Source organism: Rhipicephalus sanguineus, chromosome 4 (genome assembly GCF_013339695.2).
Source record: "Rhipicephalus sanguineus isolate Rsan-2018 chromosome 4, BIME_Rsan_1.4, whole genome shotgun sequence".
In the NCBI taxonomy this organism is placed as follows: domain Eukaryota; kingdom Metazoa; phylum Arthropoda; class Arachnida; order Ixodida; family Ixodidae; genus Rhipicephalus; species Rhipicephalus sanguineus.
Window position 1 is genome coordinate 22,426,593 of NC_051179.1, and position 21,596 is coordinate 22,448,188.

Sequence of the window (21,596 nt, forward strand, 5' to 3'; positions counted from 1 at the left end):
ATTGTTCAAAATCTTACTCAGCAGAAGTGAGCACAATGGATAGAACTTCTCTTGCCATTTACATAGTGAGGAGGGCTTGTCATGATCCAAAAAAAAAGTAACCATTTGCCCACATTGTGCTGACATTGTCAAGAACAGTCGACTGCGAGAGAATTTCAATTTAGCTAAACCAGTTTTAAATGAGTTTGCTTTTGAAATGAATTTGGCACTCTCGGGTACTGGTAACTGTTTAATTTTCTTAGTGACAGCCTTTAGAAGCTGCCTAAGCTGACAGTGTTGTGTGGCCTGCAGTGCTGCTACATATTCTCTCTCTCTCTCTCTTCATTTCAGAATGTCACCACTGTGGCATTGGCCAAATCCGGCGGGATTCTGGTCAGCACCGCGGTTACAGCCACGACGGCCGCTGCTGCAGCTGCAGGAGGTGTCGTCAGCGCTGCGCCAACGTTCGCGCTCACCAAGGTTCCAGTAAGTGGCATTGCTGAATTATTTGGGTGAAAAGAAAAAAAAAAAAAGGCGAAGCTTGCACCAAGTCACGCAAGGCTTGAAATAGCGACACTGGACGATTCTGAAGTCTTATCTGGTTGCTTCTAGGTTTTTGCTAGGCTTTAGCTAGGTTAGTCACGACACGGATGTCCAAACTCCAGAACCGAGCGTTTGCACCTCATAGATCTTCGGGCACGTCGTCGTTGGTGTAAGGCTTCCATCGCTTTGGGCTATTCTCGCAGCTGCCATTGCCTTTCCCGTTCCTTAGTATGGCAGATTCCAACTAGTCGTCCCAAGCCTGTAGGAAGAGCGCAGCTGGGTGGCCTTCTTTATTTCTCATTATTTTTTTCTTTCTTTCTTCTCTTTCTTTCTATTTGTTTCTTGTATCTCTATTTTGTATATGTTTCTTTCCGTTTCTTTCTCTTTCTCACTCTTTTTATCTTTATTTCTCTTTCTTCCCTTTCTTTCTCTCTGCTTTTTTTCTTTCTCTCTTTCTATATCTTTCTTTCTATAGCTTTCTCTCTCTCTTAGTGAATCAGCAGAGAGGGTTGTGGAGGACTACCATGTGTAGCAACCTCCCCCTATTTCTATCCCTTTGCCCCTTTCCTTTCAAATGGAAGAATAAAGTTTTCACTAGAGCTGTGCGAATAGAAAAATTTTGGGTGCGAAGCGAATTCAAATATTGAAGTGTGAGTGCGAATCGAATAGAATATTTTTCGAATATTTCTCGAATATTTCTAGAATATTTTTCGAATACTTCGAAGCGAAATTGCAGAAAAAAAATGTTGGAGAGGATTCCTAAGCATATTCTTATGAGATAGCAACATGAAAGTGTTTCTTTTCGCTAGGTTGAAGCGCAATGTAGAGGCCGAATTGTATTTATGTACATGATTTGGCGCAACCAAAGTGTTGTCGACAACACTTTACATGGGGTAAGCAAAGATGCCATTTCCTCAGCCTCTCCTCCTCTTTCAACTTCTGTGGAAGGCTAACTGATGTGGCGGACAAGGGTGTGCTCCCTTCAAGTCCAGGGTTCCAAATCTGCCTCCAAGACATCGATATATAATAACATCGTAAATTTTGGATGCTTAAAAGCTTCGGCGTCCGATTTTTTGGACTTCCTGCCCAAATTTCAGGTCCAAAACAGCATTAATTGAGCCCCCACCTCTGCCACATCTTTCATCTCCATGTTGGAACCAGCGTTTTCTTGAGTTAATACACTTGCGACCGTAGCGGAGCTTGAAAGGCAGCTTTGCCGCGATGCGGCGGTGTGATGAGGTGAAGCATATTAAAAATCTGAAGGGGTCACTTTTAGTCTGACGTATACACTTGCGACCGTAGCGGAGCTTGAAAGGCAGCTTTGCCGCAATGCGGGGGTGTGATGAGGTGAAGCACATTGAAAATCTAGGGACCACTTCTAATCTGACGTTGACTGTCTCTTGGCTATGTTCGACCGTAACGGAGCTTGAAAGGCAGCTTTGCCGCAATACGAGAGTGTAATGAGGTGAAGCATATTGGAAATCTGAAGGGGTCACTTTCAGTCGGACGTTGACTGTACAGTCAACTGCCGATTTTTCGGACTCCCTAGGGTCCGCGAAATCGTCCGAAAAAACAAATTCATGCTTTCTTATTCTGCTCAAGTGGTCAAATCGCCACAGCCACGTCCGAAATAGCTTTAATGCCTCCCAGTACAATTATCAGGCATTGTGGTGCGCTCCCAGGCTCTCGCAAATACATTCGGTACCTGCCGCGAACCCCGCTTAACTACGTACGTGCCAACCGCCACTTTTGCATCTCGTGATGAGCGCCGCTGATAACAGCAAAGCGCGGAATATATTACGGCTATCTCGCATGAAGCGTTTGTAAACGATGACGCGGAACACAGACTGTGGCGGAAGAGCGGACGACTCGACCGGCTTTCCCCGATGTGTGCGCGCAAACATGCGCACACACATCGCCGAATCGCCGCCGATACGCAGCATTCGCTGCCGTGTCAAGCTGATCGTTTCTAGTTGTGTGCAGCACATCACCAACTAAGCTGACGCCGTCACTTTACTGTTGCTGTATCGTACGCACGCATTTATCATGAAAGGGTTCGTGATGCGCACTTAGTTCCTGACCGCACACGGGCGCGGCAATGGCGAGCTGGTTTCGTCCGCGAAGGCAACGCGTCTACGCGGCGCACTTAGTGGTCTCGCAGAAAGAGGCAGCAAGAATGGCGGCGCGGCGCATTTGGGTTCTCGCCTATTAACCCTTTGCGGTCCGTTGCCGACAACGCAACACGGCCGTAGCAGTCCGCTGTCGGGCCCCGCCCGACAAGGGTGTTCATGGTTTAAATTTTGCTGTTTTCTCACCGCGAGTCGCGCGCATTTTTTGTATACATGAAGGGCCATCTCTTGAGGAATAAGTGAGCTTTGTTTGTTGAGGTTTTACTTTTTTGACACTAGGGTGCAGCACTATGATCAGCACGGGGCCTAGAGCGTACCCACTTGCGCGCGCGGTTCGCTGAGAAGCATGGCCACGTTTTCACCGCGTGCGTTTTACGGCGGTGCTTTTAGCGAAAGCGAGGATGACTTTAGTGAGGAAGAGAATTACGTGCCTCCACCAGACAGTGATGACAGTGATTCGACAGAAGTGAGTGACGAAGACGACGACGGCGGCGGTGGAAACCTGCAGTAATAACCCTGGCCTGCACACAGGGGAATGCTTTGAGCGGTATCATACGTTGCCCAAATATCACTAAAAGAGTTGCCTGCAGAATGCAGGAGCAAAAATAAATATCCTGTGCGTTTCTCTTCCACAGCTTGTGTTTTTATTCGCGGCGCCAGAAACTGGCGAAATAGTTTCGGACCGCTAGAGCCGGAAAGTGGGTAAAGGTTTTGGACCGCAAAGGGTTAAATGCGTGCAGTACGCATGCAACTGCGCTAGGCCACGTGCACTACCGAGCAGTTAACTGTAGATGCTTATCGTAAGGGTTATCAGCGATTAAGCCGTACTGGCGCGTTTGCCAGCTGCTGCCATCACGCCTCTGTGCATTTCCGCTGCTTATTCGTAACCGTAACATCGCCGCACGGCGCCGCGATAGCGGCCCCTTTGAATTTCTGGTCTGCTTCACCCCATTACGCGTCGGCATTGCGGCAAAGCTGACTTTTGGACTCTGCTACTGTCTCAAACAGATCGACTCGCGAAAGCGCTGGTTCGAACCTACGAGATGATAGACGCGGCAGAGGTGGGGGCTTCAAATAATGCCTTTCGGACCTGCAATTTTGGCAGAAAGTCCGAAAAATCGGACGCGCAGTAGCTTCAGCGTCTGAAATTTTGGACGGTCTAATACATTGAAGTCTATGGGGCTGGTGACGGTGCCGCGAGAGCGTCCGAATTTTCGAGCATGTCCGAAAAATCGGGCGTCCGAAAAATCGGCAGTTGACTGTATTTGTTTTTGGGAAGTTCAAATAGTTCGAATAGTAAAATTCCAGTGCGAATCGAATCGAATAGCAAACGCTATTCGAAAAATATTCGAAATTTCGAATATTCGCACACCCCTAGTTTTTACCTACCTACCCAGTGGTGAGTAGTGAGATTTGCCCAATTTTTGTGGCACATACCCTTGATGATGATAGTTTTATAATGGGCCGCACAAAATGGTCAGCTTAAACAGCTTCGCTGGTAAAAAAAAAATGATGGTCATTTTCTGATGCTCGTGTTTCGTCGAAACTGTCCAGAGTGCTGTGGCCTTGTCAGAATTGGAACCATGTTCTATTCAATTGTGAGGATGAGGATATTGAAGGAAGTCCCAAAGCGCAATGCTGTAAGGAGACTTGCTGTCAGTTAGTGCATAGAACAAATTGTATTGTTTAGCAGCAGGGCAGAAAACCTGTGAAACTTGCAAAATACTATAGAAAAGGAATAGTAATAACGTGGATCAATAAGTTGTGCTAGATAGCCCCAAGAATGGAAAAATTAATACAAACACAACAACTTTATACAACCAAACAATGCAGAATGTAAGTAAATTCTAGTAGGTTAAAATATGACTTTCCAGTTGTCTTGCTTCACTGTTGTTCCCTGAGCTGCTCACAGTTGTCCTTCAGTTTCATCAATAGTTCGTGTAGCGGTGTTACAGTATTGGGGATCAATCTGATTTGACAGGTCACACATTGGCATTGCATGCTGGACAATGCTCTGACAATGCCCTGTCTCGAAACCAGGTTACGGCAGTGGCCACTCTGAGTACCGCTGCTCTACGGCCGCAGCGGCCACAGCCACCAGTTGTCACAGCCACCACCACCATGACAGTTCAAGAGATGGTTGCTGTGGCAACGGGTCAAGTTCGTGGGCTACCGGTGAGCAGCGCCGTCACCACTGCGGGTGGCAGTACCCCCGCTGTGGTCTCAGTCACCAACCTCACCTCTGCCCAGCTGCAGCCCGCTCCGCAGAGGATCTCGGCCGTAGCAGCCGGTAAGCTACCATTCTTGCACGCTCGACCTTTATTATAGCGCTAGTAGTTGTCGCAGTCACTGATTGATATTTGGACACTAGTCATTCAGACACTCAATTTGGACAGCTTTACAGTACTGCCACTCTACTCTTGGGCATTATGTATACAAATGACGGATGGCTTTGGCATCGTACACTTTAAAAACATTGCTCTCTTTGGGGTGTTCTTTCGCCACACAACAATAACCATCGTCTGGCTTGCTTGCATTGCCTTGAAAACTCAGCCCTTGCCTCTTTCTTATTAAGAATGCCATGTCATGCTGATAGTCACAAGCTGTTCTTGGACTGAAATTACCAGGCATGCATTGTTTAAGGGGAGACGCGGGTCTTGGAATGGTCAAAAATGGTCAAAAAATCGATTTTTCGCAAAGCTTATTTTCGAGGCGTTTGTACTTCTGAGCACCTACTCTCAAATTGCTAACGCTAAATTCGGTCGGGAAACGCGATAAAATCGGCTTTCAAAGCACCCCGGCAGCACTAAAATGTCCCGAAAAGCACGAAATTTGTTCGAACTTCCCGCGCGCGCCATGAGCGTTGCAGCGGGCCGAGCGCCGCCATCTTGGGCTAGATTTGAAGCTGTTTTCTTTGTGCACATTTTGCGCCATCTCAAAATGGCGTCGCTCAAGCAGAACGGCCGCCGTCGCGGGTTTTCTGAAGGTCGTTTCCAGGCCACTGATTGGCTCTCACGCGGCGCGCTTTTCAAGCGCGCCTTTCCGAGTCTCCCATTGGCTGGCGCGACCGACACGTCTTTTTTTTTTCTTTGTGTTGGTTTCTCCGCCCGCCGTGGCTGTCCGTTTGTGTGCGCCTGCTTTTGCGATCGTGCGTGTTTCCACTTTGTGCCGGTAGTTTTTACACGCGATCGAGATGCCTGGAGACTCTCGTCTGAAACCATCGACGCAACGAGCTTTTGGAAGCCGCAAAAAACGGGCTTGGAACAAGAAGGCGCCGGCTACAAGTGCACCGTCGGCAGCGGAGTTGGAGTCGCGGCCGGACCCTTTGGATCTGCCGGGAACTTCAACTGACGACACCGTGGGACCAAGTTCGACTAGCGAAACACTTCGGGTTGATGCCGCGTACTACTCAACGGCGGAGCAGGCGCAGCGAGTTGAGAGATCGGCGCAAACGAAGACTGTTCTGTCTGGAAAGTCGGCTACCCAGCGCAAGTTCGACCTTCTTGGAGTCAGCGCGGAGCGCCAGACCGGTGACGCCGGGACCGATTTTTTGCTCGTCGATATGAAAGTTTTGAATAACTTTTTTGCACAAGCGAAGTGCGACAAATGCGACGCAAAAAGTCTCAGCGTGAAGAAGGCAACGGACAAGGAGTACGGCCTTGCAGTAAAGCTTATTTTTTCTTGCAGCAGTTGTGATTTCGCAGCACCGTGCCAGCAGTTGTGAGAGCCTGCTGGCACGGTGCTGTGAAGGGAAGACCCAGAACGCGAGTGAGTCTTCATTCAGTCATCTGGACCCAAACTTCAAAGAATGGGAACGCTTCGCTGGAAAGTGTGAAGCGAGCTGCCGCTGAGGCTGTTGCCATGTACATACAACCAAGGAAGAAGGGCAACCAACGAGTCCATTGCTGCAAGTTTGGGCTATGTTGCTGGGGATTGCCTTGTTCGACGAAGCCTAGAAAAAGACTCTGTGTTTACGCAAGGCAAATGCAACTCATCTGAAGAGCACCAACACAAAAAAGACTTGCAAGGCGACACAAAACGGGTGCAACTGAAGATTACAGTCCTGGACTACTTTGAAGGTATTCTCTCAAGCATAGCAACCTATTACCCAGGGTAACATGCTGCCTAACATCTAGAAGGTTCTTCCTAAAGACTGAAAAGACATGAGCAGCCAGTCGCTTGAGCCTCATACCCCATGGCTTTTCCAGAACCCCCCAGCCGCTTGTGATGGTGTGGTTTTGATCATGCTTTACACATTGGAAAATTTTTTTAGATATGATTCCTTGGGTGGAACAAGACACTTTCTGTTTTGTTTTGAAGGGAAACAGATGGGGAACATGTGAATAAAATTTATGATTAAAGGTTCCTTTTAGAAATTTATACAGTGCGTGTCAAAATTCAAACGCCATTTTCTCAGCTTCACATTTTTTGCCAACTTGACCAGCCTTACGGATCTTTTCATTATGTTTCTGTGAGGTAATTTTGATAAATTTTATACCGTTGAATTCGTAAGAAATAGGACTGTGGAGCTATGCTATCTTTTTGTGGCTAAGATGAACATATGAAATTTTGTGAACAATAATGTGAGCTAGTTGCATTTCAAGATGACACAATGTCAATACAATTGAAAGTTCTTATATGATGATATATCTCAGTGACAATATAAATAGCATAGCTCCACATGGCAGGTCTTTGGCTACAGCTGCATCTTAAACAGAACCTAAAAATACTGAGGGAAAGTGTCTTAATGACCCGTAAGAAATTACCTAATTAGATTTCACTTATGCTCTCACAATTTGATAACTAATTGAAGTACATGAAAACTAATTATATTTTTGAAAACAGGAGGAAGAAATACATATACACACCCAATTTCATTACAATATCTCCAATAATAAAACTTTTCGTTTCGAGACCAGTGTCTCCCCTTAAGCAAGGAAAGGCACAAAAGTTAGATGACGGATACTGTTCATTGACAGAAATCATGCACAAAAGAGGGCGCAATTGTTCATTGGTCCGTCTACAGAACTTGCTGATTGATGATTCAGTCATCATGACAAGCAGGAAGTGCAGTGTGCTACAGGAGTGCTGCGAATGCAGCTTCCTGGTGGCTCTTTACACCTTGTCACTGTGCTAGCGCAATATCAATAAAGTCAGAAGTGGGAACACAAAACGCACAAGTTTTAAGTTAATGCACTGTTTAGCTGTACACATTGTGCGTTTCCCTTTGTCATTTTTGCCGGTGTTATGCTTGGGTAGTAACAACCAAGTGTGGATTATTTCTTTTGATACCATTCTAAGATTGGTGCAAGGTCTTAGTCCACCGCCTTTGCTTTGCTTGCTCTGTGCAGTGAGCCAAGTGACTGCAGCTCAAGGGGTGGCCAACGTGCAAGGGGGCCGCAGTCTCACTGCTTCTCAGCTGCAGGCAATGCGTCAAGGCAACTTTCTGCGCCAACAACAGCAGCAACAGCAGAGGATGCAGGTAATGCTTCGCACTGCCTTGTTTGGATTACTGTCACAAGACTGGTGAACATGCCCATTAGCTTTACACTGGCAACTATTTTTTTTCCAATCCATCGAAAGAAAGAATTTTGCACTGCTGTTTGAGACGATTCTTAGGAAATTCTCAAAACAAGCTTTCTCTTCGGTGCATTGAACTGTAGCTGAAATGGTGTCGCACTTCTGTAAGAAGTTGGGTTAACTACTGCGTGTGTTTTTAACATTGACCACCAACCCCTGTGAATGGCATTTTCTTGCCTTTGACCAGACAGCTTAGAAGAAACCAACGTGAATAAAATTAATCCGTAGCCCTGCACTACAGCATGCCTCATAATCATATTGTGGTCCTTATGTGTAAAACTTCAGTATTTAATTTATTACTTTTAATTTAAGAGATCAGTGAAATTTTAAAACATCCGTAGATGTCCTTGTTGTGCTGGAGCACACCATGTCAGTAATGCGAGTGCAGGTTTAGATGGATTGCGCAGAGGAAAACATGTTTTGTTGTGCGCATGCGCCTGCAATACATGTGTACTGCATGAGTGTCGCCACGTGCGTCACAGGAGCAGCAGCTCAAGCAACAGCAGCTGAAGCGCCTCCAACAGCAGCAGCAGCTGGCCGCGGCTGGTGGCACCACCCAGGCCACCGTGGCGGTGCCCGTCAGCCTCGCAGCGGGTACGGCCAAAGTAGCCGTGTCGGCCGCGGTTCAGCAGGCGCGCCCCCTGTCGCAGCAACAGCAGCAGCAACAGGCCTCCACAGCGCAGCAACAGCAAGCTCAGCAACAACAGCAGGCGGTTGCAGCGGCAGTGGCAGCCGTGAAGGCGGCCACGCCTCTGGGGACCGCGAAGCAGCAGACGGCCATAACGCGCAACCTCACCGAGGCCGAGATGGCTCAGCTGCTCAAACGTCGAGAGCTCCAGCAGAAGCAGGTGCGTGCACAACGGGTGAGCGGCAGTGTGCGACACACCGGGTCAACGGTGGAGGGTTTATTTTTATTTCTTCGAATACCCCAAGGGCCCACTAGGGGCATTACATAGTGGTGGAAACGAGGGGTGTGTGAGTATCAAGTTTTCTACTTCGAATCGAATACTTTGTAAAAATATTTTCATATACAGATAGTACAATCATTGACTTTTCGAGAAAAAAAATTTTTTTCACCTGCCAGACATGAGAAAGAAAGTTTGGTGTGAAGCATATAATACACTGGAACATTATGCATTGTACAACACTATTGCTTGACAGTACAGTCGCCGACGGACTTTTCGGACTCCAAAAATTTGGACTTGATAGATATTTCGGACTTCATAAATGCACCGTCAACATTCCCATAGAACTAATGCATTTTCGCAACCGATTCTTCAGACGAACTTGCACCCAAAAGTTCAATTTTGAGTGCAAAAGTTCAAAAGTTCAAAGCCGCCATGTTGGATTCTCCGCTGGCTTGGTCGAGTTTGGCTTCCTGTGGCCTGTTGCATAGCCTCCAAGAATGGGAGTGCATACAATCTTCACGTTTCGGATGGCCATGCCCGCTCTTCCTTCGCTGACAAAACACTTTAGCGGACGCTTTTTCTTTTTCAGTCAGTCTTATCGTCATCATTACTTTTTTTCTTTTCTAGCGTTCATTCCGCATGTGGACATGTTGGTGGTGTGTCAAGTTAAGATGTGCGCGTCCGATTTTCTCTGCCGTTGCGGTTGCTCAGTGGTTATGGTGCTCGGCTGCTGACCTGAAGCACGTGGGTTCGATCGCGGCCGCGGCAGTCACGTTCCGATGGAGACAAAATGTTGGAGGCCCGTGTACTGTGCGAGCAGGTTAAACAACATCGGCCCTCCACTACGGCATCATTAAATCCCACAAACCTACCAACCGAGATGTTGTGTGCATCTTTTTATGGGCAGCTTCGAATTTTGTGTGCTTGGTGCCATGGGGCTATCTCCTGTGCCGCCCGCATCGGTCGGCAGCAGCGATCGCCGACGCGCTGACATCACTGTAGCCTAAATACAACCAAATCTGCTCGTCCCCAAGCATAGCATGAAGCAGGGCATTATTGGGGTTTTTTTAGGCTGCTCTAATCCAAATAAACTTCATTTTCATGGCCTAACAACTTTTTCGGACTGGTCAATTTTTCGGACTATTTTGCGATCCCCGAGAGGTCCGGAAAATCGGTCGGCAACTCTGTAGCTTATGCAGTTATTTAATGTTCTTATGAAAGATGGATAGCTGTTAGTATGTTCGGGAAGCAGTGACACTGTTGTGCTTGTCACCATTCCTCCAGACAACAGAAATGACCTCTCACTAGACACACTAGCATAGAAGTGTTAATCTTGTTGGCATAGTTTAATCCTCTAAGCATGCTTTCTTTATTGGGAGGAGCAGTGACAACCTATCAGCATGATGTTCACTCCAGGTGCTTCATCTTGGGATAGCCCTGAATAATACTTGGCTTCTTTATTCTTGGACATTTCTTCTCAATTTGGCAATGGCTCCCCATTTGTGGCTTGCCCACTTATTACTTCATTAGCTCCCCTGCTTATAACTTACACCCTACTATTACTGAAATCCTGCTACTATTTGAATTTGCTTTGAAATGATTTGATACTAATTACCATTCGCTTAGACTTCGCTTTGAACCAAAAAGTGATATTCGCTGCTTTTGCAGTTGCCCTCTCCTCCTCCTCTGTTTGGGTTGCAGGAGAGGGTAGGAAGCATATACATGCATATGCCAAGGAAAGCAGTTACAGCCTTGAAGAAGACAAGTCCGCTTGTCGAAATGTCGGCTCCAGCGACACCCTGTGTTGGTGAATTTTTCATCCCTGTTTAGATAATACCTTGCATGACTGTAAGAACATCCGGGTACACAGGTCTCATGTAATTTTCTTTTCTTTTGTCATTTTTTTCCCGGCCTTTTCGTTTTCTTACCAGATGGCAGCTGCCCACCTCCTGGCACAGGCGCAGCTTCAACAGCAGCAGCAGCAGCAAGCGCAGCAGCAGCAGCAGGCAGGCCAACAGACGCAGCAGGTGGTAGCCGTCTCCCAGCAACAGCAGTCCCTGGCCGGTGCAGTACAGACGCCCGTCGCCACACTGGTCAAGACAGTGTCGGCACCATCAGCGCTCGGGCCCAGCCAGACTGCCGTCACCATTCCCGTCTCAGCAGTCACCATGGCGGGCGTCAACATCAACGTTAGCCTCGCGCAGGTGGGTGTCCCATTAAAGGTACACTGCATCAGTGGTTGTTAGCCAGACTTCTTATGGCAAAATAGTGCAACTTAAATGAAATACAAAAGGTGACAGCCAGATAAGCACTCTCAGGCTTCGTGTGAAGATGTATTTATCAATTGCTATTGCACGCCCGATTTTTCACCACGCGTGAAAGTTTTCGGTGCTTCGCAGTACGGGTCACCGAGCCCATTAGAGTCAAATATCACGTGAATTCGGATGCTGAAACTCTTCCGCGACAGATCTTTTGATAAATTTTTGGTTCGAAGGCATTACTTGAAGCCCCCACCTCTGCCGTGTCTATCATCTCGTAGGTTCGAACCAGCACTTTCGCAAGTCGATCTGTTTGCGACAGTAGCAGAGTTCGAAAGTCAGCTTTGCCGCAATGCCGATGCGTTATGGGGTGAAGCAGGCCAGAAATTCAAAGGGTCCGCTATAATGGGGCCGTGCGGTGATGTCTTTACGAATAAGCAGCGGAAATGCGCGGAGGCATAATGGCGGCAGCTGGCAAACGCGCCAGTATGGCTTAATCGCTGACAACCCTTACGATAAGCATCTTCAGTTAACTGCTCGGTAGTGCATGTGGCCAAGCGCAGTTGCAGGCATACTGCACGCATTTAATAGGTGAGAACCCCAAAGCGTCGCGCCGCCATTCTTGCTGCCTCTGTGCAAGACCGCTAAGTGCGCCGCACAGATGCGTTGCCTTCACGGACGAAACCAGCTTGCCATTGCCGCGCCCGTGTGCAGTCAGGAACAAAGTGCGCATTACGAACCCTTTATGATAAATGCGTGCGTACGATACAGCAACAGTACAGTGACGGCGTCGGCTTAGTTGGCGATGTGCTGCACACAACTAGAAACGATCGGCTTCACACGGCAGCAAATGCTGTGTATCGGCAGAGATTCGGCGATGGGCGTACGCATTGTTTACATGCGCACACGCATCGGGGAAAGCCAGACGAGTCGTCCGCTGTTCCGCCACAGTCTTTGTTTTCCGTGTCATCGTTTCCAAACGCTCCATGCGAGAGAGCCGTAATCTATCCTCCGCTTTGCTGGTATCAGCGGCGCTCATCACGAGATGGCACGTAGTTAAGCGGGGTTCACGGCAGGTACTGAATGTATATGCGAGAGCCTGGGCGCGCACCAAAATGCCTGATAATTGTACTGGGAGGCATTAAAACTATTTCGGACGTGGCTGTGGCGATTTCACCGCTTGAGCGGAATAAAATCGCATGAATTTGTTTTTTCGGACGATTTCGCGGTCCCTACGGAATCCGAAAAATCGGACGTTGACTGTATTTAATTGCATAACATATGCACACCATATTTTAACACAACAGCGTTAAAGGGTTTTTTTCGCAGAAATTACGGTGTCGGCGCCAACGTCATTGGTTGTGAGCAAAAAATCAGCGTTGTCCATGAGCGAAAATTCGAGACAGATGCAAATAAATAAATGATAAAATTATTTGGTTCAAGTGGGAGTTGAATTCAGGCCTTCTGCATGATAAGCAGGTGCTCTACCACAGAGCCACATTATTACTTAGAACTGCTTCCGAAAAAAACCCTATACCAATGTTGTGTGATGCGAGGAGTCTCCTAACGCATGTAATACTGCGTGGCAGGAGCGTAGAATTGTGCCAGGTGTCAAGGAATGAAATGCGCAATGAGTGAGGTTAAAGGCCCACCCATTACAAAGTTCTCAGACATATTTAATCATCATCGTGAGCAAAATCATCAATAAAGTGAGCAGCTTGGTGTAATTGTTGGCCACTTTCCATGCCTCGCAGCAGGGAAAAGTGAACACCTCGAAACCGACCACCACAGCCTCTGTGACACCGCAGCAGATGCAGCTGCGGCAGTTACAGATTCAGCAGCAGCTGCTGCAACAGCAGCAACAGCGAAAAGTTACACTCCAGACGCAGCAGAAGGTGGCCGGCCTCTCCCAGGTACGCTGCTGCGCTTTGCCTCTCTTTCAGGCTTTTCATTTCACCTTGTGCATGCCGCCCTTCTGAAGGTACTAATTGTTGGGCTAATTGGTCATGCATAATTGGCTGAAGCATATTAGTGCAAGGAATAAAGTGACAAACACAAGAAAGAAGTGCTTGTCTTTGTCTTCTTTCTTGTGTTTGTTGTTTTATTCCTTTCACTAATATGTCTCAGCCAGTTAGGCTAAGTACAAAGCAAAGGTACAGAGGGCCGTTAAAAGTGCGGAGCACTTTGGGGCGCAGGCTGTCATCTCATGTCATCTCATGTCGTCACGGCGTATAGCATAGCCATGCATAGTATAGTATAGCAAGGGGGTGGGAAAGGGAAGTGAGGGTGAGGAGGAAGGGAGAAGGTAAAGCATAGCATAGCCATGTGTAGTACAGTCGTACATTGGTATAACAAATACTGTTATAACGATTTTTCGGTTATAATGAACTAAATGATAAATCATGTTACCATTCGTAGTGCATTACGAGTATACGTTTATAACGAACTTTCGGATATAGCGGAATCATTTTCGAGTCAGATGCAACTTCGTTATAATCGGGTTTGACTGTATAGTACAGCAAGGGTTGGGAAAGGGAGGAGGTGGGGGAAGGGAGGTGGTACGGGCAAAGCATAGCCTAGCTGTGTATAGTATAGTATAAAAGGGATGGGAAGGGGAAGGGTGAGGAGGAGGGGGAAGGTAAAGCATAGAACCCACAACTAAAGATTGTGGGTTCTATGCTTTAGGTCCGAGCCCACTAGCAAAGGTTGTGAGTTCTGATCCCACCGACGGAAAGGGTGCTTTTCGTCACCTTTATTTTGTTTTCAATTTAGGTCATAATCCTACAATACAGTTGAAAACAACAAATAATGTGCCCTATGTGTTCCTTGGCTTAATCGTCTGTTGGTTTTGTTGGTTATGTCTAACAAAGAAATGAGTCCCTCGAACAATTGCCCTCTCTTACTAATTGTGTCCGAGTTGCATGAGCTAAGCGTGGAATGTCATGAGTTGCCACGGCTTGTCTCCCCAGGCTCAGCTGCCGACGGGCAAAGCACCGACAGTGGCCACCCAGTTGGGCACAGTGCAGATAGTTCAGCAGGGGTCGGGACAAGGGGCCAAGGCCACAACCCTGCCGTCAGCCACGGCCATCACTGTACAGCAGATCATCAAGCAGGTGCTGCCTGTAAACCAGAACTTTCTGGTGAGTGTTTCACCCTTTACTGTCTCTGCAGCTGCAGTAAACTCTCAGTTTATGTAAATCTCTGAAACGGAATTGCTGCTTTTAAATTGGACAACTGCCTCTAATGTGATTGGTCTGATACTTGAATTCTGCACCCCTGTTCATCTCTCAGTAAATGGAATTACTCTTAAAATGGAACATACTTTCCCAGCCCCTTCAGGTTTCGTTTAATGAGTCTACTGTAGTAAACACAGATGTGAGTTTCAAACAAGGTAGAAATTCAGGGGAAAAGAAAAAGTTTGAAATGATGAGGAATTGTTGAATGATAATCGTCAACTGAGGTCTTTGTCGAAACGCCGGTCGAAACATGTCTCTCATTGCCTACAGAATCCGGATCTGTGGAGATGGCATGCAATGGCTTCGTTCAATTCAAAATGCAATGCAAATTTTCTTCTGCAAATAACTAAATTGTGTGTTAATGGGGGTAAAACGGGATTTGGACACACTCATTCTGACTTCATCTAAACGCGAAAAGATACACCGACCAAAAAAGAACGCAGTTTACTTGACGTTTTGGCCTCCTGTACGGGAGTCTTGTTCACAACCACGAGGTTGACTTCTTGTGTAACACTGTAACACCTTTCACAGAACCCAGGTGTTCTGCGAAACTTAGTTTGAGAACTTTTGGTCTAAATGATATGGTGTTTCATTTTAGTGTCTCTTGTGGCTGCTGTTCTGAAACCGCTCCATTTTTAAATGTTGTGTACTTGCTTGTGCACCATGGCTGGCACAATGTGTTGTGCATGACCTGTAGTCATTTGATCCCTCATCGTTGCACCTGCCTGTCACCATAGTTTTCTACAATATTTACTACAGGGAACTGTGGTGCTGTGATCGTTCAGCCACTGTAGGAATGATGCGTAGTACATAGGATTTGCCTAGTCTTCATGTTTGCGGCTTCAAAGGCACTTGTGGCTTTGTTTATTGTTGTGTTTTGGTGGTGAAGTAAAGGTGCTGAACTTTTGCTGAACTTCTACCAACAAAGCGGCTGCAGGCCACACAGAGCCGAAAGAATGAAGCTTAGGCAAATCCATGCACTGTTCATCATTCTCATGCTGGCTGAAGTGCCATGCGTTACAGCTCCCCTAAACACTAGCACCAGATTTCCCTCAAGTCTACTGTTATGAAACTCTACGCCTGTCACTACAACAGGTGTCGAGTGCGGTGCAGTCAGCGGCGGGTGGTAGCTCCAGCGGCGCGACCACAGTCAGCCCGGCGACTCAGGTGCAGCTGCACGCCATGCTGCACAAGCCAGCCGTGAGCACGGTAGCCCTGGCTGCACCGACAGCGGCCTCTTCGGGGGCCACTGCAGCCACCCTGGTGCCCACCCGCATCATGGCGCTGCAGCAGCCACCCGGACAGCCCACCGCAGTGGCCCTCAAGCAGGGCCTGCAGGTCAGTACTAAATATTTTACGCAGATGACGGAGGAAGGGGCAATGGCGTAGGTGCGAGATTTAGTAGCTTACACTAACACCGCTGACAAACAACATGCAGAATAACGATGCAGTACGCTAAAAGACAAAAATATTTCACTGAGTTATACAAGCATCACATACCTTTGCACTCGACTCCTAGGATTCTAGGAGATGATCCACTTATTTCCTTGTCACATAATCTTGTCAATTTCTTAAATGAAAGTGCCATTTTACATAAGCTTTAGAATTATATAATGTTTACTGTTTATTACATAGCACCTTGTGACTGGCGCAGCTTAGCCTCAGTTGCTCTTTTTCATAAAACCCAAGCTGACTAACTGTGTTCCATATGCTGTCCTGTGTGTTGGTTCGGCATTGTGTAACTAGAGATTCGCTCAAGGGGTACCTTAGTTTGGGCTGGTTTGTTCATTGTCGGACTCATTAGGAAGTGGCAGCGCATAGGCACAAGGACAGAGAAACAGCCAGTAGTGTCTACCGTGTGTCTTCGTTCTTGTGTCTTTGCGCTGCCACTTCCTAACAAGTTACTAGGGAGTTCCGGCCATCTGGTATTCTGGTGTACGCAGTGATATTTGCTTAGTACTGGTTTACGTGTTGTGTCCGTGAGTAGGATCCAGTATTCTGATGCATATATAGGCAGTGGCATTTGTGTGTTATGGGTTTTTGGTGGCGACCTCTTGTGGCACTTTGCCTAACCACAATTATAGACACTTTTTCTTGTGTTCGTCTGAGCAATGTTATTGCTGCAAAAAATATTTAAAACTTGTGGAGGACGCTTGAGCTTTGCCTTCCAGAGTAGAACACGATAGCGTTATCAGGCTCTATTCACATTGCCTTCTCATTAATTAGCCAGGCTTCGCCTGTGAAGTCCCCACTATGCCATCATTCATCATTTTGCAAATTAGCGAAGTGCCCACTACGTGTCTGTAAGGCAGTACCTGCACCTACTCAGTTTTCTTGTGACGTTACACACTTACAGTGCGTAATGTGTTGCATGGGCCAGCAACAGTTGATGTGGTCACCCGAATTTTTTTCAGTTCTGTGTGCTGCGAAAGTGATGTCCACATAATGCTTGCACGGTGATGCTGGAATGTTTGCCTCATGTTTTGTTGAACTAGCATGAGGTAAAAGACTTGGTTCAAATGTTAATTTATTTTCGGTGCAATCTTCTGTCAAATTTTTTCCCCGTTTTGTTTTGATTATTGGATGGGTTCAGTGCATGTAGCTACCACAAAGTTTTCTTTTGCGAAAACCTTGTGCAGCGCATATCGGATCTCTTTTTTTTTTTTTTTTTTGTCGTCCTTATGGAGAGTATACCCGCAGCTGGATGTGTGTGCCCTTGTGGTACCTGTGCCTGCTATTCCGTTTGTATTATTTTCCTTGTTTTGATTTTGAGCATTGCTTGTTCTGTTTTCTTTTTTTTTTTTCTTCCCCTCTCCCCCTTTCCTTCTCTCTACCCTCTTCCGCATGGATGCCTGCCGTACTCATCCCGCTAAACCCGATGCAACAACGCACAGCCGTCTGCGTCCGACCAACAACCCGCCAAAAGAGGCGGAGCACCACCTTCCCAGTCCGCTCCTGACTCGGGGCGCCTATGATTGTTGTCTCCTTGCTTGAGACACGTCCTCCCCTCTTACTACAAACATCCTCCTTTCCCACCCCTTGCTGCCGTGTTCTTCACCAGGTGATCGCAGCCTCGGCAGGAACGGCGCAAACCTCGTCCTACACCGTCGAAGGCTCTGCAGCCGCTCCCCTTGTTGCCAGCATCGTAGCCGACGCGGCTGCCCTGAAGCCCGTGGAAGGTGGCACCCTGCCCAAAGCCATTGCCGTGGCAGTCACCACAGCCACCGCAGGTACGGACAACTCTGTAGTGCCACCCAACGTGACGGCGCCGTCTTCGACGGAGACCATCACCCGGGCCGTCAGCGTCGACGTGAGCGCTGCCACCGTGCAGGCGGTTCAGGCGGCCATCGAAGCGGCTCGTCAACAGGGCTCACTGCCGTACACCATGCGCCTGAGGAACAACCCGCCCAAGCCCGCATAGTGGACTCCTCCTCTCGTGCACTTCCTCGTGTAGGCGTCTGTTCCGGCCAGTGCGCGTAAATGTGTTCTTCTCACTCGCTCGATGTGTGTGTACGTGTCCGCTTGTCGTGATAGTGAATAAGCAGGAACAGAACTGTGTACACCACGTGTTTGTTTCAATTGCGCGTCAAACGAGTGCTGGAAGGTGGCGAACGTTTGTTTTCTCCCTGTTCCGTCGGCCGAGTCACCGTTATAAAAAAAAAGGAAAAAATGCGGACTGCTTTTTAAATTGTTTTGTCTCTCGAAGGCGACCCTTTGCCTTAGATGTTGGTGCGTTTTTCCTGTGCTTTTCCCCGACCCTGGTGGCTGGAGACAAATGTTTAGGATGCATCTTTAGGAGCTTCATTCCACTAAAAGAAAATGGCGTACAGGGGACTGTTTTAGAAAAAAAAAACACATTGTGAGTTCAATGCAAGTTTCACGGTCCGGGCACATGGAGTGCAACACTGTATCGAGAGTTTTGAGTGATGAAATTCTGTGCCTTTACACTTGCATATTGTTGACCTTTCTTGACGTTTTGTTTAGTTTCTTTCTCTCTCTTTTTACATTTGTTTCTTGCTCTCTTTTTGTTTTGTAAGTGCAAGTGTTTGGGCACAGTCAGCTCTGCGTCTCCTCGTGTGCAAGACCGCAGGGCTGCTCGTTGTACAGCTGACACTCATCTTGTACATAAAGCCTCATTTCGAACACCCTGGTATTCGTGTATGTGTCTCACTCACAAGTGTCACCTTGCTGTACAGAGTGCACCAAGTGGAAGAACGAGTTCACATTACGCCACTTCGTCTTACGTGATCTTTGTAATTTATGCGAAAAAAAAGGGAATATAAATAAATGAAAGTGCTTTTGTTAGCTTCAGTTTTTAATTCCTCGTGGCTGGATGATACAGTGACAATCTGAATTTGTGTTGTCTGCGAAAGCGTTGTGTGCTGGCAAGTTTCTCTATTGACTATTTCTGCAGTGCTGCTGCAACTTTTGCAAGTACTGAGAGTTTCTAGAATGTGTGGACATTTTCCTGTGAGTTGGGAAAATTTACTCGAGTTCAGACGAAAATATGAGGAAGAAATGACATGGAACATGAAAAGTAGTTGATGGAATTGTAGGAAAAGCTTGTGCGCAAAAGACAGGACCACAGACAAGAAAACGCAGAATGAGCGCTTATGCCTCACTAACAGCAACTGGCCCGAAACAGCAATGTCCTGTAGTTTATAGCGGTAAAGCAAGCAGAATTCTGTAGATGAAAAAGATGTAACAGCAGAAGCGAGCTTCTTTTGTATCAAAGCTGAAAAGGTGAGAGAGAAACTCTTTTGTGATAAAGAGCGTAATCCTACCGAAGAAAATTTATGTACTGCAATCCTAGGCTTTTAAAGACGATAGTCTTTCTTGGGGAACTTAAAACTTAAACGCAGAAGTTTTGGTCTGTCTGTCTGTCTTTCTGTTTGTCTGTCTGTCACCGAATTCAGCCACCCGACCAAAGTTTAACCACTTGCGGAACGCCCAGCCATCTTGAACTGGTACCGCCGCTCATACTTGTGAACATTGTCGATCAAAAAGCAAATGTTACGCATATCTGAGGCGCAAAATCAATACATAAGTATTAGGTGGTGTGTTCCTTTACTAGAAAATATATAGATACGTAAATTCTAAAGAACCTAGTGTTTCTTAGGCTTCGTGGAAAATGGTAGTGTTTTCTTGGGCAGTGCGGTAAATGCGACGCTATTAGCCAGCTGCGGCGATTCAACATGGAGGAGGACTGGTAGTAAGGCCGGCAGATGACTATGGTCTTTCGACATTTGCAGCGAAGCACGCAGATACGCGGCCAATTTTTATGTCAATGTGCTGATGTTGACGTCTTATTGCGATATGACTTGCAGGGCCACTCCAAGCAAATTTTGCCGTCGCCGTGATGTTCCGAATTTGAAACTACAACGCTACCCCCCCCCCTTCGAGTCGCGCTGGATGTTGTTGGTGCGAGAGTGCGCCGAGTAATATAGCGTTGATACACGCTGTGTAAAGGCGTGTTGGAGCGCGCGTCACCTATGCTAACCAGCCTAGCCTTGGAGGTAATCTGCGGTGGCTACGAAGGCTGGACCAACGGAGATGCCTGGTGGCTTCGCGCGCACTTAGTGTTCGAGGACACGTTATTGTAAACAACGCGTCTTCAATCAATACAATCGACTGAGAGGAAAAAAAAAAGATGGATTTCGCTTTCGAGACGTCTTAGGCAAATTCATAATGGACCGCATGACTTTTTGCGATAGCACTTTTTTAGGTACACCTCAAGCGAAAATTTAGTCGACGGCGTTGTCGTCGTGGTATGCACAATGCCCAAGTACGATAAGGTCCCGTCTCGCCTCGCGTGTGGTATGCTGTGGAATGCAAAGAGCGCCGTCATCGCCCTCACGGAAGATTGCGTGTGTTTGCGCATTTAACACTCGGAAAGAGAGCTGTGAATTTCTCTGCTAGTCGGACGCGCCACCGAACCGCCATGAAGCGCTTGCTGGATCACTCGCGAGAACGACGGCGAAAACAACAGCAGACGAGACCGCTCCGCACGCTACGAAGAAAACGCCGCAATTCGACGCTACTGTTGCGTTGTGAATTTCCACTGACGTAAAGGACTAAATAACAACGTTCAGTTTTACCGATTTCGATAGTTGTACGAAGCAGAAAAGCGAGACCGCTGGATACGGGCCATTGTGAGCGTGTTGGGTAAGCGAAGTACCCCCGTTCTCCACAGCCGATCGTATGAGAAAGTGTGATAATGTGCCATGTGGCTATGCTGTTGTTTTGCGTAGCTCTGATGTAGAATCGTGGTAATCTTGACTATGAAGCTCAGCAGAGGCTCTGACCGCAGTGCGTGCCGTGTAACACGGAGTGAGCAGCTAAAGGCAGACGCACGCCGCGAGATCCTTCTGAGTTGGTCGTCACGCCACAGCACCGCGCGCGTACGTTTTGAAGGTTCAGAGTTCCGGTTCTAACTACCTAACATAGGCGTGGGGGCAGGGGGGGGGGGGGTCGGCCGCCCCCCCTATTCACCTAAGAGGGGGGCGCAACGTCAGCGCCATACATTGAAATAATAGGGAGGGGGGGGCGCTACGACGAACCTTCGCCCCTCCCCCCCCCCCCTGAAGGGGAACCCTGCGCACGCCTATGCTACCTAACACGTGCGTCATACAAGTAAATCGCAAAATGTTGGTCGGGACCAGCTTCAGGTTTGTTTTGCCCGTGGCTGGTGTGGTTGCCGTAGCCATCTCGGAGGCCGCGGTTTGCGCATGCAATGCGCAGGAAGCGAGAGATGTAGGGAGAAAGCAACTGAAAAGGCGAAAATCGTCGGGGCCATTCGTCCCTGATAAAGCGAGCCTTGTACCACTCATCGTAAGATACATACCTAAGTAAACTGATCGTGTATTTACTTCATCGCTTTGGCTTAATTTAACGCATTTAGGCGTTAGAGAACATACGTCGGAGGGCTTGCCTCGAACTCGATGAGTCTTGCGATGCTCGCTT

At 47.6% G+C, this 21,596-nt stretch overlaps 1 protein-coding gene across 1 annotated transcript in view; it reads left to right on the forward strand.

Moving 5' to 3' along the window:
- LOC119389249 (polyhomeotic-proximal chromatin protein) overlaps positions 1 to 18,938 on the forward strand; it is a 21,389-nt gene extending 2,451 nt beyond the window's left edge. The window contains exons 3-11 of the mRNA XM_049415069.1: positions 331 to 465; positions 4,692 to 4,941; positions 8,003 to 8,133; positions 8,714 to 9,079; positions 11,071 to 11,343; positions 13,152 to 13,310; positions 14,367 to 14,537; positions 15,729 to 15,971; positions 17,695 to 18,938. Of these exons, the coding sequence (XP_049271026.1) occupies positions 331 to 465; positions 4,692 to 4,941; positions 8,003 to 8,133; positions 8,714 to 9,079; positions 11,071 to 11,343; positions 13,152 to 13,310; positions 14,367 to 14,537; positions 15,729 to 15,971; positions 17,695 to 18,054 (2,088 nt within the window). The 3' untranslated portion in view covers positions 18,055 to 18,938. The remainder of the gene's footprint in view (positions 1 to 330; positions 466 to 4,691; positions 4,942 to 8,002; positions 8,134 to 8,713; positions 9,080 to 11,070; positions 11,344 to 13,151; positions 13,311 to 14,366; positions 14,538 to 15,728; positions 15,972 to 17,694) is intronic.
- The last annotated feature ends 2,658 nt before the right edge of the window (positions 18,939 to 21,596 follow it).